The following is a 15,170-nucleotide window of genomic DNA, read 5'->3' as shown; positions in this document are numbered from 1 at the left end:
AAGTGAAACTGACAAAAGGGGGAGAAACTGCAGATGAAGATGCAACTTCAGCTGGTGGCTGAGTAAACTTGGAGGTCGGTTACATTTCAGTGGTTCGGGTTTTGTATGTGACTGGGAGCTAGGAAACTCCCTGCACCATATTATAACTCAGAGTTAAAACTGCAGCTGGAGAGCCAAATGAGAACCAACATGGGCAATGACAGGAACATTTGGTCAGGTAAGATGTTATTTAAATCATTTCATAACGTGTTCTTCCAAGTAAACTGGGACTTAAATTACAGCAGCACCTGTGGCTATTTAACGTCTCCTTGCTGTGGGCAGTCAGGTTGCAAATAAAGTTACCAAAATATCATATAACGTCTATCAACCTGCTCTGAATGTTGTTGTACAGGGAGGCAGGCTCATTGGGTAGGGGTAGGCTGATTCCTGTTAATCAGTTACATCCAGGTGTGGTTTTAAAAAAAAAGAAGTAAATTACAAGAGGATAAGCATTGTACCACTCAAAGTCCCTGTCACAGGTAAAGAGGAATGGAAGAGAATTTTAGTGTTACCTATGCTGCATGGAACATAAGGGCTTGAAGACTGAGAAGAACTCAGTTTTTTCCTTCAATTGAGTACACAAAGACTTAAACTCTTCATGGTTGGATTTTATTTAAAAAAGAAAAAAAAAGAGAATGGTCACTTCCAAATACATATAATGATTTTTTTTAAAATAGGGCTTTAAAGCCAACTTGCTATATCATTGCACAAGGTCTCCTGAGGTGACTGCAGGGATGTCAGAAGAACACAAAGCAACATTATTCTACTTGCTTTGTGTTTCCTTTGTTTAGCTCCAAGGTTTGAGTGTAATAGGGGAGAACAAAAGGTGCTCATCTACCTAAAGACAGAACTGAGAAATGTAACTACACCAGAAAGAGCCAGGACTCTGTAACATGACAGACACCGCTCCTGTTTAGGAACCTGGGGAAGCAGGGACTGGGGGGGGGGCGGGGTTGGTGGGGTTGTCTGTTTAAAAGCTTAACAAGGATGATACAAGTGGGCATAAACCACTGATCACAGCACACACCCACCTAACACAGGCAGAGTAAGGTTTAAAGCCTCTGGAAATTGTGGATGAATAACTTGATCAGGCTTTCTTTGGCCCTGAATGCAGTGATGACCAGAAAAAGCAGCCATCATAGCAGTAGGCTTGAGGCCAGCAGAAAAAGATGTGATAAATAGTACAAAGATGCAAAGAAAAACATGTAAGGCTCTAACAAACTCCTCTGAGAAAAGTAGTAGAGGAGCTAATACATGTGGAAGAATTGATGCAGAAGATAATTGAGAATGCTCCCTCTATCCAACAAAACAGAAGTGCAGAGAATCAGGAAGAACAAGAACTCAGCTGAGACTGTGTGGTTACCAAGCAGTTTGAGATAGGGGAAAACAGAATGAGGGGATTTGGGTGTGTAGTTTCTTGTTATTTTTTAAGTGGAAGAGATCAACTAGGCTTCTGCTATGAGGGAAGGGAAGTGGCAAGGAGTGGAAAAGAACCATTTCCAAATTATCTGCAGCCATTTCCTCAAAGGCAGATATGCCTACACAGTGCAAAAAACAGTACAATTTTAGTTCTTGCTAAGAACTAATATGATGTTAAAAGCAAGTAACTTTCTGGTACTTTTTAATATCAGTATTAAAAAAAAAGTTTTTCTAAAAAAGGATAGCTGCTTTGTGATAGTGGCTATTTCTAAGACTGCTGATAGAACAGCTGTGTGTGCTTAATGGTAGCATGAGGACTAGAAACCCCAGTAAATGTACCCAAATATAAAAAGCCCTTCTCACACCGTAAAAAATGCATAATGTGTTGTCATATCACCTTTCATGGCGTTCAGCATCGATTGCCTCACCAAGGAAGAATGTCATCTTATTAATAGTCCTTCCTGAAGCAAAGCAGTTTCAATACAATTTTGGAGCAGGATGTTTTAATATACAAATGATTTACTTTATTCCTTTCACACCTTCCAATTCTACCGTATAGCAGCAAAAGGATGGAGGTAGATGAGGAGCAAAAGCCACTCTTAAAGTCCTCACATTTCCAGTGTGGTGAAACACAGCTCCAGACGACTGTTCGCGTTGTGATACTCGGCTGACCATCAGTCTCATTAGCAGTTGATTTGCCCAGGTTATTCCAAGTGCTGGAGAGACTCTGTTATCCACTGAACTATAAAGGAAGCATTACAGATTTTTGCAGGTATGAATTTAATAGGGGATATGTTTGCTTCTTCTAATGTAATTTTGTTACAACAGAAGCCATCTACTGTTTGTTACATTTCAAGCTGTACCTCTTCAAAAATGGAGATCACAGGGTGTACTCACAGTACTATACACTAGGTTCTCTCTATAACAAGGTGACAGTTGGAAGGGATGTGCTTTTATACAGTCACTCTTCCAACTACAGTCATGTATACTTGCCTTTTTTGATGGATTCTCTCTTGTGACATGAAAATATTAGGAAAATGTTTGAACTTAAGTATTTGAGCTGTGGAACTGTTGGCGCTGAATTCCATTAGAAGTTATATTTAGAAACATTAGTAGATACAGCACCCTGCACATATTACTTTCAACCCAAAGCTTAAAACAGGTTGTTTGTTTGTTTGTTTGCTGGAGAAATTGCAACCTCCCCAGTAAAAGAATTACAAGATAGGGAGAAATTCAGCCTTACTCTTGCTCTGTGTCAGTTCCTCAAACTGGAGGACATAATTAACTTCTCACAAAAACACATTTATGTAGCTCCTACCTTATCTAATAAATGAAATTTACCATTATGATTCAAACAATAAATATGTATGTTTGAATCTCGTTAATATCTTGGTGTCAAAAAATAGTCGTAATTTTTTTCCATAAGCAACAAAAAAACAAGCCATAAGGGTTTGGCTGCTGTGTTTTTCAGAGCAGACAGAAAATGCACTTGATTATATCAATAAAAAGATGCAAAAATTCTCTTGTGCTAGCAAGCACACCAGCCATTAACTCCAGGGAATCTGTTCTTTAACTTGCTGATCAGGGATTACCACATAACTGTGTGTGATGGTTTCTTCCACTGTAGGGCACAGTAGCTATTACTGATCTCTAGGAAATACAGCACTGCTGGGTAGATAAATGCACCGCTGCTCTTAATGTGCACTGGTAGTTGGTACTGGAGTTACAGGAAAATACAGTGGTTAAACGCTGCCCTGTACGATGCTGTTACGTTCCCCTGCTGATGACTTACCCACAGCCACACTGAGCAGCTTCCGACTCACCCACTGCATCGGTCACCTAGAGCAAAACGACAGCGGTTGAGGTTGACCTGTAGGCACGCGTTTGATTTTAGCAATCAGCAGGGCAGGGAACACAGCCATCAACATTCAACATATTGATATGATTTAATATGAGTCAACATATTGGTTTACAGACCATATATTATGACAAGTTAGACCCTTACTCTTCCAAGGCAAGCTAAAAGAGAGTTATGCTAGCTACGGCTTATATTAGTTTAACTACTGATTTTTTTTTCAATTTATTAAAAAAAAAAAAAGTACAAGACATCAGTCCTTGCTTAATGGAGCAGTTTGCTTTTGACCACAACCTAGTGACAAAATCCACACCTCTTGATTCCCTATGCTGTCTTTTAGTGTCATGATTCTTCAGCACAAGTTCCTCACAAAACACAGCAAATTAAGCTATAGGTACTTCTTTTCTGTATATAATGTACAGAAAGGATTACTTTACAAATCCTCTTCAATATTATAGTCACAGTTTATTTCTGTAGCTACAGACCTGACCTATTGAATCATCTTCTGTGTACTCTATTAAAATAGAGTCCAGACACTAATATGGTATCGTACTAATCTGAACCTCCTCTAGTCAAGAGCTTGAGTTTATTTCTTTTTCTGCACATAATAAAGATTTTTATGCCTTATCCATGAGGTTTTCTTTTATAGCTAGACTCTATGTTCAGTTGTGTTTTTTTTTTAAATTGTATAAAAAGCCAGTTTCCCCATATTGCTTAGCATTCGAGTTACAGCTGATTCAGAGGCTAAACACAGGAATTTGAGGCTGTATCTTTTTTTGGTTCAAGTCAGCTTGCTTGTGTTCTGATGTTTTAGTAATCTCTGCAGTTACACAGAACCACTGAGCTATACAAAACTGCAGCAAAGTCCCTGGCATTTCACCCTCTCCTGAACACATGGAATATAATCGTGCTTGCAGAGCTCCAACAGCAAGCCACGGGGTGACAGCGTTTGAAGCCAGTGTACGAAAGAATTCTCTTACTTCTGTTGGGTGCCTTGTACAGTTGCTGTACATACCCATTTTTTTTTAGCTTTAATGGAAGTCTCCTTTGAGAGCATTAACAGTCTATAAAAGCTTAATATTCCTAACTTTTGAAAAAGTTAAAAATTACTAGTTTAAAGTACAACTATTTACAGAAAACAAAGTTTTAATCAGTTATTAAGACTCACCTGACTGTTAAACACAATAGCAAGAAATCTGCCCACACAGATTTACACACACACACACAGCAACTAATTATGAAATGGTCCCCACACAACGAGAAGCAATTCTGATGTCATACCTGATTAATGCACACAACCGGAGTGCTGAATCTAGTGCTTAAACTGTGAAGCTGTGCTCCAAACATCTGCAAATATCGAGCCTTCAAAACAGAATCTGAAGCTCCAAATTCGCATCGAAACAGCGCAGCAATAGAGTCTATGACCACCAACCGCACCATGCCTCGTTTGAGCAGCAGGGAAATCCTTCTAGTAATACAATTGTGGAAGGTGTCCTACCCCAAAATACAAACAGACAGCATTAAAAAGGTTCCAATAACTCTACTTGTAAAATCAAGATGATAGCTACAGATCTCATCACTGAAATGCAAGCTGATGGAGGTTCTAATCATAAAATGAGTTTGTGGGTCCTCAAGTCTCACTAGTAACTATTTTTAACACACGTGATTATATGTAATAAAAAAATAGAGACTCGCTGTGCATGTGTAATGTTCTGCAGTTATTTGCAGCTCTGATTTAAAGTATGTACAGACGTGTCAAAATCTCGAGAATGCAATAATACAATCCTGAGCAATTCCTGTTTTGCAGCATGGTTCTCACTGAGAACTCAGGACTAGCATTAAATATTCAAAACAGAAGTTAGAGGCTATGCTGCTGTTCCACTAGAGACGTTGACAGTGAAATATATAGCTGCTACATCAAATCCATATTGATTAAGAGTTTTATTAATATGAGTATCTGTGACCTACATCATCCCCTTTTTATTAAAAAGTTTCATTAATTGAATATTTTGAAGTCACCAGGCATTTAAGTTGCAGGAAGTTTAACTAGCAAATATTCCGTGGGGTACAATGTATGTTTTATGTATACTGGTACACACATACACACACAAACAGAATCTATGCACAGCAATAGATGAACTATGATAATCTATTGCGCAGTTGTTTCACTTAGCAGTGAGTGCAGTGCTTTACTTTTCAGAGAGATCTGCATGCTACTGTAGGATGAGTCTCTCCTTTTAACAATAATGTACCCTACAGCTTTCAGAAATTACAGTAAGAACCTTAATTAATGTTTCCAATGAAAGGTACACGGAAAAGGTAGCTTAGCTTCTGCCCAGAAGTGAGTAAGTGGCAAGTATATTACAGCAATGTACAGAATCTTCTTGCACTTACAAACCACTAATAACAAACTCCACAATTGGAATGTTTTAACAAGTGCTACTTTCAAGCCTTACAGAAAACAGAACTTTCAATGGTTTGTCAATAAACAGCATATTCATGGCCACGTAAGAACAGAAGCTGCACTTGAATGTGGTTTCCACATGGCAAGAATGCAGTACGTTTTCCTTCCAAGTTTACCGTGACGTCTAACAGGGAGAGAAGGGCAAGACAGCTGCACTGCAGTTATTCTGTGCCGCTACTTATTGCAGGCATCATTTTTTGCATTCTTCCCTTCCACCTGTTTACTTTTCATTTTACTAACTCTGGTGTGATATTACAAGTTACTCAGAACACACAACACCTTTTGTATATTTATTTATGTGGTGTCTCCATCTCAGTGATGATCTCTCTAGCAGCTGCAATGAAATTAGTTCCTGATTTTGGCTAGGATAGAGTTGATTCCCTTTGCAGAGGCTCATATGATGCTATGTTTTGGAATTATGATGAAAAAGTGGTGATAACACACCAGTGTTTTGGTTGCTGCCAAGCAGCGCTTACACAGAGTCAAGGACTTTTCTACTTCTCACACTGCCCTGCCAGCAAGGGAGCCGGGGGTGCACAAGAAGCAAAGGAGCACATAGAGTCAGGACACCTGACCCTAACTGGCCAAAGGGATGTTCCATCACTTCTTTACTTCTTAAAAAATAAATATATATATATATATATTTATCTCTTATTAAACTGCCTTTATCTCAGCCCATGAGTTTTCTAACTTTTGCCCTTCCAATTCACTTCCCCCATACAGCGGGGGAAGAGCAGCTGCATGGCACTTAGTTAAAGCCAGGGCTAAACCACAACAAACAAACTTTACCACATTTTAATAAACATACCTCGTGAAAACCAACCACGTAATTCATTATAAGAAATATTAATACTTATTTTTAAACATCTTTCACAGTAAAACATTGTAATAGACAGTTCTTTAACATCAACTGCAGAGATTAAGAATTATTCATTACAGATCTTAGTTCACTTGTAGCCTTTCGAAAGGTCTCCTGCATTAAAAAACTCCTGTGCTTACTGGATTGTAGCGTTATAATCACGTATTTGCAATCTCTGCTACTACTTACTAGGTCTGCTGCATGCTCGACAAAGATATTGTTTCCAAATCTGATCTTCTGTATGACTTCAGGTGGAACATCTGCACGCAGCTTATGCTGTTGATCTATGAGTTGTTGCAAACGTTTACTTGGGAACGCATCTTCTGTACAGACGTAGACAGCTCCTATAATGAAGGAAACGACCTCTGTTATTAGAGCAGGGCTCTTACACGGACAGCTTTCCCAACAGCACAAAAATAAAATAATGAATTACACACTCAAAAGTGGTTGCCCGGTGCTTTTTTGGTGCCTGCTGACACAATTGCACTTTTGTACTCTCCAGTAATCCACTAGGCGACACTTTTTGCACAGCAGCTGAATGCCTACCTCCCTAACTTGGGTGCCTAGGAGCATCATAATTTATCCAACCCACAAATAAGAGTAACGCTGCATGGCCTGCCTTAGACCAGTATTCTGCTTACTTTCATTCATTCTTTTAAACTTTCTTGGCTTCAAATTTACATACTGAGGGGCACTTACTGCCATAATTTGTTAACCACTTTAAAGAGGATCACTCACCCAAACTCATTCCAATTAACTCTTCTTAAAAATGGTACACTAGATAAAAAAACATTAAATTTCAATAACATTACTGTGACTGATGTCTATGTATTTTTACTGTGGTTTCTGGTTAACAAGGATGCATCGTTGCAGAGAAAATTAACCATAGGCATCAAATACGATAAGGCAAGAAAATAAATATGTGCAATATTTTCTTAATAAAATTATTGCCATTACTGCGGAAAGAGCCAGAACTATCTGAAAACAGCTGAAAATCATAGTTACACCTAAAGATTAAGTCTTTTTTAAGAAATAGGATGAGCTCAGGACTGGACCAAAGAAAAATTAATGGTTACATTATCAAAAAAATATTCTGCTGATATAACACTGGATTTTGAATTCTAAGAATCTTTTATATAAGGCAAAGGACTAAACTTGCTTTCTTTAGGACTAAACTTGCTTCTTCAGCTCAGTTCTCCCCAACCCCTCCACAAATTCTTGTATAAATCACTGCAGCTCCCGCACTCCAAACCAGACTTTCAGTTTCACCATTTCTAAAAAGCTAGGAAGTAAAAACAAACTTCTAATCACAAATCTGGCATTACGTGTATCCAACATCAGTGTTTGCTCAAATAAGCCAATTATGGCTTGCAACATTTAAGTTACAAAACTGAAAATCATTAAGGTGCAAATTCAAAACCAGCAAACAAACGAAAATAACGAAAACCCTCCAAGATATGCAGCTGCCTTAAGCACGTGTGGTTCTGAATTTCATGCTAACAAAAGCTGTGCTGACTTGTGCTGAGATATCTTAAGGCTACAAGAGTTTGTGAAGTAAAACATTCTGGACTTCTCCTTTCTTATTCACAGCTGACTACCTTTAGCACAACACTGCCTGATTCTGAAAGACAGTGATTTCTTTACCACAAATAATGGCTTACAGTGAGAGCATCTGCCTTTTAAAAATCAGATCTGCCTTAAGCATTACGTCCTTTGTGCTCTCTTCGGTTTACTTCAAAAAGAAGGAACGTTTGTCACTTCAGACTTTGTTTTTCTTTTTCAAATGCAGGTTTGTATTTCTAGATAGATCAATGCTCTGTTGTTTAAATAACAGTATTTCAACCCAGTTATTGCAACATTCAACGATTCTAAATAGAAAACTTGAGAAACTTGCTGAAAAAATACATTTTTCCAAAATTAACTCATCTGAAGACAAAGAAATGGGAAATTCTGCTGAAGACCTTTGCAAGTGATTTCAGTACAGTAATAAGAACAGTGATACGAATAAATGCAGGGTAAAAGCAAAATATAAAACCATCCAACCAATCCTACAGTATTACAAACAGATGCACAGTTGTATCCCAGTTTCACATTCGTATATGATTAAGAAGTAAATCAAGGCAAGCAAGGTAATCCTACTGCCATAATACCTGTAAGCAAAAAAGAACAGCTGGAGAAGCAGGTATCTGGTCCCCTCTGCTCCACTGGTCCAGCAACCTAGATTTAAAATTCCTGGTCAATAGATACACTCCGTCCTCTTCTTAAAATCACAACAGCAATTTTAAAACTGAGGTGAGCACATTTATTCTTTTTTTTTATTTCAATTAAACACTTGTAAAAAAGATCATTATTTCTTTTTAAGAACAGCTCTACTTTGGTCACCTGCTAAACTTCTACTCTGCAGCAACACTTCTCTGACATCCCTTAAATTTACTATTGCAGATATTATATTCTGAGAACACAATTGGTCCACTTGTGATTTTTCTAAAATATACACAGGGACAACCTTACTCTTTTTCCTGAAATTTGCTAATTTCAGAAAACAATAATGTAATTTTCATCTTGAGCTTTAAGAGAATTAAGTTGCACAAAACATGTAAGCTGAACTTTGTCTTGGCTTCAAATTAGAGTTTCACAATGAAATGGAAGTAGCTCTCTTTCCTGCTGGACCTTTATCAAGGCTCTTCAGCTTCACATTTGAGCTCTTCAGCTTGTGACACAATGAAACCATTGATTAACAAGAATATACACCGGTGCATTAGAAATACAGGAGGTGCTTCACAGCAGTGTAACAAGGGCTAGAAGAAACTGACAAATAACTAAAATAATTAAACACGGTATTAAGGACTGGTGCCTACTCATGTCTCCAAAGCACTTAGTAATATTCACGTATCTTTAATGATAGGTGAATCGTCATAACCGAAATAAATGAGGAGACTAGTACAACACAAACAGAAAGGCCCATGGCAGCGTGCTGTTTACAGCTTATTAGGAAGCTGTCGACACTAACAGCAACTCAAGAGTTATATTTATCACTTTTGAGGAGGGAGCTGGGAGATACTTAAGAAATCAGTCATCCTCAGTGATCACATAAGCATCTTTTCTTATGTCTCTATAATAACTGAACAGAAACTAGCTATTTTATCAGATCTTAGCGATTTACTAGTATTTAGGTAGATAAAAGTGTTATATTTATTGTTGGCCAAAAAACAAAACAAACAAAAAATTCACATCCCAAAACAAACAAACAAAAAGAAAAAGCACCAAAAAGCCCACCACAAAAAAATGGCAAGTGATCATCAGATAATGGAAGAATTTTCAGTCCTATGAGCATGATCTGCCATGCCACAAACCAACTTTGTTAATAAGAATCGGCAGCAAACATTTCCTTTTCCAATCCAGAATTCTAATATAGGTACGCACGTCACATTATATTCATGTATCGCTCATGAATATGGACATATTAAATAAATTCAGCCAATATGCAATAGACCGTAACTGACATTCTTAGCACAGCAGAAAGATGGCCTGGAGGCAAAGGATGTCCTAATTTCATGGTTTACTGCCAACCTTCTAGAGCTGAGAATTGTAAACAAGATTAGCACCAAGTCAAAGGTAGGAAATACATGGCAAATCCATACTGTCTAAAGGAATGTATTTCAACATTTCCACCTAAGAGAAGGAAAGTTTCTAGTGCTGAAAAAAAACCACAAACACACACACAAAAAACAACCAACCACCACCACCAATTTTAAACGATTAGCTAAGTTTTAGCACCAAGTTAAATGTCCTATAGGTAGAGCCAAACCTCTCTGATGGTTAATAAACGTTTTTTTTCATCCTCAAATTTCCTACAGAATAAAACTGCCCCCTACTTTATTTAACATAACCTTTCATTTCCTGTATTCCACATAAGAAGCCCAACACATTCCACAGTCATAGACTGCAGAGAAATCAAGGTTTTGTTCTCTAAGTGCTGTGCAAACAGCATCTTCTTCTAAGACCTTGCAGTCTAAGATATGGCAAGATACAACACTTGGCGAAAAACTGCAAGAATTAGGATACCACTGCTCTAGCACTCCAACTCCTGCAACTGGATATTTCTGCCTTCTGTACCTTGCCCACCTCCAAAATCTGGCAATTCTCAGCAAGCCATATCGAATTTGTCTCAGTTGAACATGTAAAAAACTTTTAAAAACTACAAAGCCTGAAGAGAGCAATTCACATTTTGCTGCTGCTGTTTAAAATCTAAAAGCCTGACAAGAGTAATTATCTTTTACCAAATTACAACTTTGGAAAATTAGATGAAACCCTGGATTCTCCAAGTAGTAATTACCTTCTGACCATACTGAAACACAAACTAAAAGGCTCTAATTTGATTGAAGAATGCCCACATTACAGTGCCCTTAAGAATCTTCTGCCCACCACAGAGTTCTATGCAACACCTTTTAACTTGGTATCTTTTTCCTTCACTTTGAAGTATTCTGATTTCACAAAAGAGTTCAATAAACCCAATAAATTAATAATCATACTGTGATTGTGTTTGAGAATCTTACACTGAATGTTAATAGATCTGCTCTGATGTACTATGACGATGATCTGCTATGCTGCAGCTCCTACTTAGGAATGTCAAAAAAAAAAAAGAAAGAACAGGTCACATTCAGTACCTTCGTTTTAAATTTTCTTAATGCACACGTACTAGGGTTTAATTGATAGATTCAAAACTTTAGGAAGCTCTTCCAAAACGCTCTGGTTCTCTCACAGGACCTTTGATACGATGGCCATCCTATCCTATCTTCCATGAAACATTTAGGAGCAGGCAGATGGGGAACACAGACACAACGAAGCAATCATAACAGCACCAAATGCTACTGTGCACAAGAAAAATCAAGCAACTTCAAACACAAATAATGAAGGATTTGCCATTTAATAGCCCTGCAAGGAACATTCTAGAGACTAGAGTGCCACCTTTTTCTGTACTCTGTTTAGTTTGCTCCTTTCTTTCAACATAAACAGGGAGAAATCCTGGGGCATAAATAGAAATCTGTTTGCACTCATACGATCTGCAGCAGTTAGCAGCAACACAGGAAGGAATTGAACAGAATATGCTTGCTTCTGCTCTGATTAATTAACTTAAAGCAAACTAACATAAGCCAAAGGCTAGTTTCTGCTCTTTAAGCAATATAATTTGGACGTTCTATGATTTTTCCATGTGGGTGAATATGTTACAAGAAATAATTAAGTTTCCCCACAACAAACGACAGAACTGCCAAATTAAACCCAGTGCTGCATGGAAGGATGAGCAAGACCACTGCTAAAACCCACCTAAGGCAGCCTACCAGGACAGTGAATTCTCATAAATCACACAGATCTCCCCCTTTCTAAGCAGAACATAATACTAAAAGCAAATATTATAAATTAGATCAACGTGATAAAGATGGTTAAAAAATAATAAAAAATACACCTACTTACTTTTGCCAAAATAGGAAAATGGCAGCTACAAACAATACTTTCTTCAACTAGATTTCCATCTGTTTTACTCTGTTAAACATTTTAATTATTGTTATTAGATTAAGTATTTTCCAGAATTTGAAACTATCTGCTAAAGAATGTATGTTATACGTGAAATGTTTGTGGAAAATTATCTGACCGGCTGTTTTGCTGTGGTTGTTACCTGAGGAGTCAATAAGTACTTACAACAGTGACACTTTTCTTAAGTTGTCTGCATGTGTGTTTAGTTCTACCCTCAGTGGCATGTAGATAAACAACAGACAACGGTAATTCTGTATTAAATTACGTTGTGATGCAGGGCGTGGGCACTGCATGCTTTTCTCTCTGTGATGCTGCATTACTAACCAGCTTACAACTAATGCTATGGCAGAAGGGGAAGACACTCACTGAATATGTAAATTTACCTCAATACACAGATGACATTCTTAAAGACAGTATTTTCCTCCAAATGGCAAATTAATCAATATTTACATTTCAGTACTTACCAGACTCTAATCCACCATATTTGTAAGGATACTGCACACAAAGGCACAGCTGCAAACTAATTTGAGTCTTCCCAGCAGAACTTTCTCCAGCAAGTTCTGTGATTCCCACTAAAGGGATGCCACCTTTTAACAAGTTATCTAGTACTGAACATCCCAGGCTTAGCTTCTGGTGTTGGGAGGCAAAATGATCTTTATCTTGGTAGAGCTGAAGTGCTGCAGAGTTTTTCAAGGATTTTTAAAAAATAGAGAAAGAAAAGAAAATTTCATTTAGTAACTTTCTAACTCACAACGATACAATATAGATGCTGACGCTGTATACCAGGTTTGTATCTACAAGGGATGCTTTGTTGATGGAAGAATTTCCTAATTCAGCCTGGTCTCCCCTGCAAAACCTACTAATGAAATGCCTCTTCAAAAACTGGAAATTTACACTGAGCCCTTTTCTCTCCTAGAACTTTTTTCCTTCATCTGTCTCAAAGGAGTGTCTCTGGAAAACTATATTCCGGGAAAATCTTGCCAGCAAGGTTCAGGCAGAGCAATTATGGAAAGAGAAAGCTATAGCAGGCTATGAAACAGTGTAGCAACCATCTGGCCAAGGCATAAAGATATACCTTGATCACAAGAAAATAGATTCTCAGTACAGTGCAGCCATGAAGCACTTGTATAGGAAGAGCTATCTGATCCTGCGTAGTTTGGAATGACGTATTCTTATCAAATCAGTTTATATAGTTTATAAGATACCATATAAGCTTTTTAATAGTCTTAGCACAAAAGGAAAATATTGAAAGAGAGGGAGAGAAAAATAAAATCTTGTGATCCTATAACCAAGTTTTCCACACTAGAGAATTATTTTGTTCTGTTTTGAAAAGGCTTGATTACAAAGAATGACTGATACAATTCCATCTATCTTAGGGTCTCACAGAGGCTGTCCTTAGGGTAATTAAATAATTTACTACAGCATAACTAAAACGCTGACCTTCTCATTTTCAGAATCATATTGTGTCAGCAAGGACCAAAAACGATATCTTCTCCCAGTGACAGTATTTTAAGACTTAAAAAGAACATTTTTTGTATTGACTGTATTACCTGTAAGCATACAATTTCTCCTGAGCGTGTGAGAGACTGTTTTCAGCAGACACTCTATATCTGCACTGGATAGTTTCATCAGTCTTTGCAAGTCTGCTCCGGAAAGATTTAAAACTTCTTTTATTGATTTTATGTCAGCTGAAATTAGAGGAATTTTTATAAATACTTTCCATTGCTTTACAGTCATGCACACAAGAAAGAGTTTTGCAGCCTTCCACTACTCATTTCCTTAAAGTTTATCTACGTTGCATTGGCGTAAGCTGGGCAGGCAACGTTTACTTGGACTGGCTTAAAACACACCACAAAATTGTTTGGAAAATGATTTTTGAAGCATGGGTAGAAACCATCACCTGTAGTTACTCAGGAAGGTTGTTTATGAAATATTTAATTACAGTTCCAAAATGTTAGCAAACATCTCCACGCTTACACCCACAAGCACACAGTTATGCACAATTCAGACACTGCACCACAGGCCTAGCCAGGCACAGGCAAGCTGCGTTACCTTTCTTAAGGGCAGCGACCACCTTGGGGTTCAGGTCCAGCTGATCCCAGTCCATCTCCTGCGACAGCACTGGGGGGAACACAGCGTCAGGAGATTAATTAATTATATTCCTTATATTCAGATTAATTACGTTCAGGCGATTAATTACATTATTTTTATATTTTTAAATCAGATCTAAATGCAATAAGAAGTGTGATTCAACGTGAGGTTTTGTAGGAACGTTCTTTTTTATTTATTTCTTTATATTATTTCTTGTATTTATTTTTATTTCTTCTTTATTTATCAGTTATTTCAGACAAGTAACAAGGACTTGGAACAGCAGTCCTCTCAGACGCTGTTAAGGAGTTTAACTCTTTAACTCGCAGGAATAAACCCGCCGTTAAGCACTGACAGCCCCCAACGAGCCCAACACCCGCTGCAAATGGCGGCCCCCCCCCCCCCCGGACCACCTCAGCGCCCCTCAGGGCCACCTCAGCCCACCCCCGGCCGCCCCGCGGCCACCCCGCCACAGCCACCGCAGCCAATGGGCGAGCGGCCCGCCCGCAGCGTCACCTGTTACCAGCCTGGCCGAGCCACTCGCCGCCCGGCGCAGCCAATGGCAGGGCGCGGCCCAGGGGGAGGGCGGGGCGCGGCGCAGGGCGGGGCTCTGCCGCCAGGCTAGGAGGGGAGCGGCGGAGGAGAGCGGCGCTCGGCGGCGGCCAGCCGAGCCCAGCCGAGCAGAGCCGAGCCCACCCCGCCCGTCCCGCTCGCTGATTGGCTGCCGCGCTTACCTCGAGGCCGGAAGGCAGGGGAACGGCCGAAGCGTGCCCGCCCTTCATTTCCGGGTTGCGAGCCCGGCCGTTCCTTCTGCGCATGCGCCTCGAGCTCCCACAGGAGCGTGCAAGGAACCCCGCCCCATCCCCACCCCTCGAGCGACACACGATTGGCAGTCAGAGTGCGGCGGCAGCTCC

General features: G+C 39.0%; 1 protein-coding gene across 4 annotated transcripts; it reads right to left on the bottom strand.

The window, feature by feature from the left end:
- Positions 1-1,965: 1,965 nt before the first annotated feature.
- XRCC3 (X-ray repair cross complementing 3) lies at positions 1,966-15,127 on the bottom strand. 4 transcript variants are annotated; one of them, XM_040558830.1, is made up of 8 exons: positions 14,991-15,127; positions 14,221-14,289; positions 13,719-13,856; positions 12,633-12,845; positions 6,826-6,980; positions 4,595-4,807; positions 3,251-3,297; positions 1,966-2,200 (listed from the first exon to the last, which is right to left on the bottom strand). In XM_040558830.1, exons 2-8 carry the CDS (start codon positions 14,273-14,275, stop codon positions 1,978-1,980), a joined length of 1,044 nt encoding a protein of 347 aa, XP_040414764.1. In that variant the 5' UTR covers positions 14,276-14,289; positions 14,991-15,127; the 3' UTR covers positions 1,966-1,977. The 4 variants fall into 4 exon arrangements, with proteins under 4 accessions (XP_040414764.1, XP_040414765.1, XP_040414767.1 ...); XM_040558831.1 differs by lacking the exon at positions 14,991-15,127 and adding an exon at positions 14,773-14,958; XM_040558833.1 differs by lacking the exon at positions 14,991-15,127 and adding an exon at positions 14,670-14,701.
- Between the last annotated feature and the right edge of the window lie 43 nt (positions 15,128-15,170).

Source organism: Cygnus olor, chromosome 5, assembly GCF_009769625.2.
Source record: "Cygnus olor isolate bCygOlo1 chromosome 5, bCygOlo1.pri.v2, whole genome shotgun sequence".
In the NCBI taxonomy this organism is placed as follows: domain Eukaryota; kingdom Metazoa; phylum Chordata; class Aves; order Anseriformes; family Anatidae; genus Cygnus; species Cygnus olor.
The sequence above is the reverse complement of the archived record's forward strand: the minus strand, read 5'-3'. Positions and strand labels throughout refer to the sequence as shown.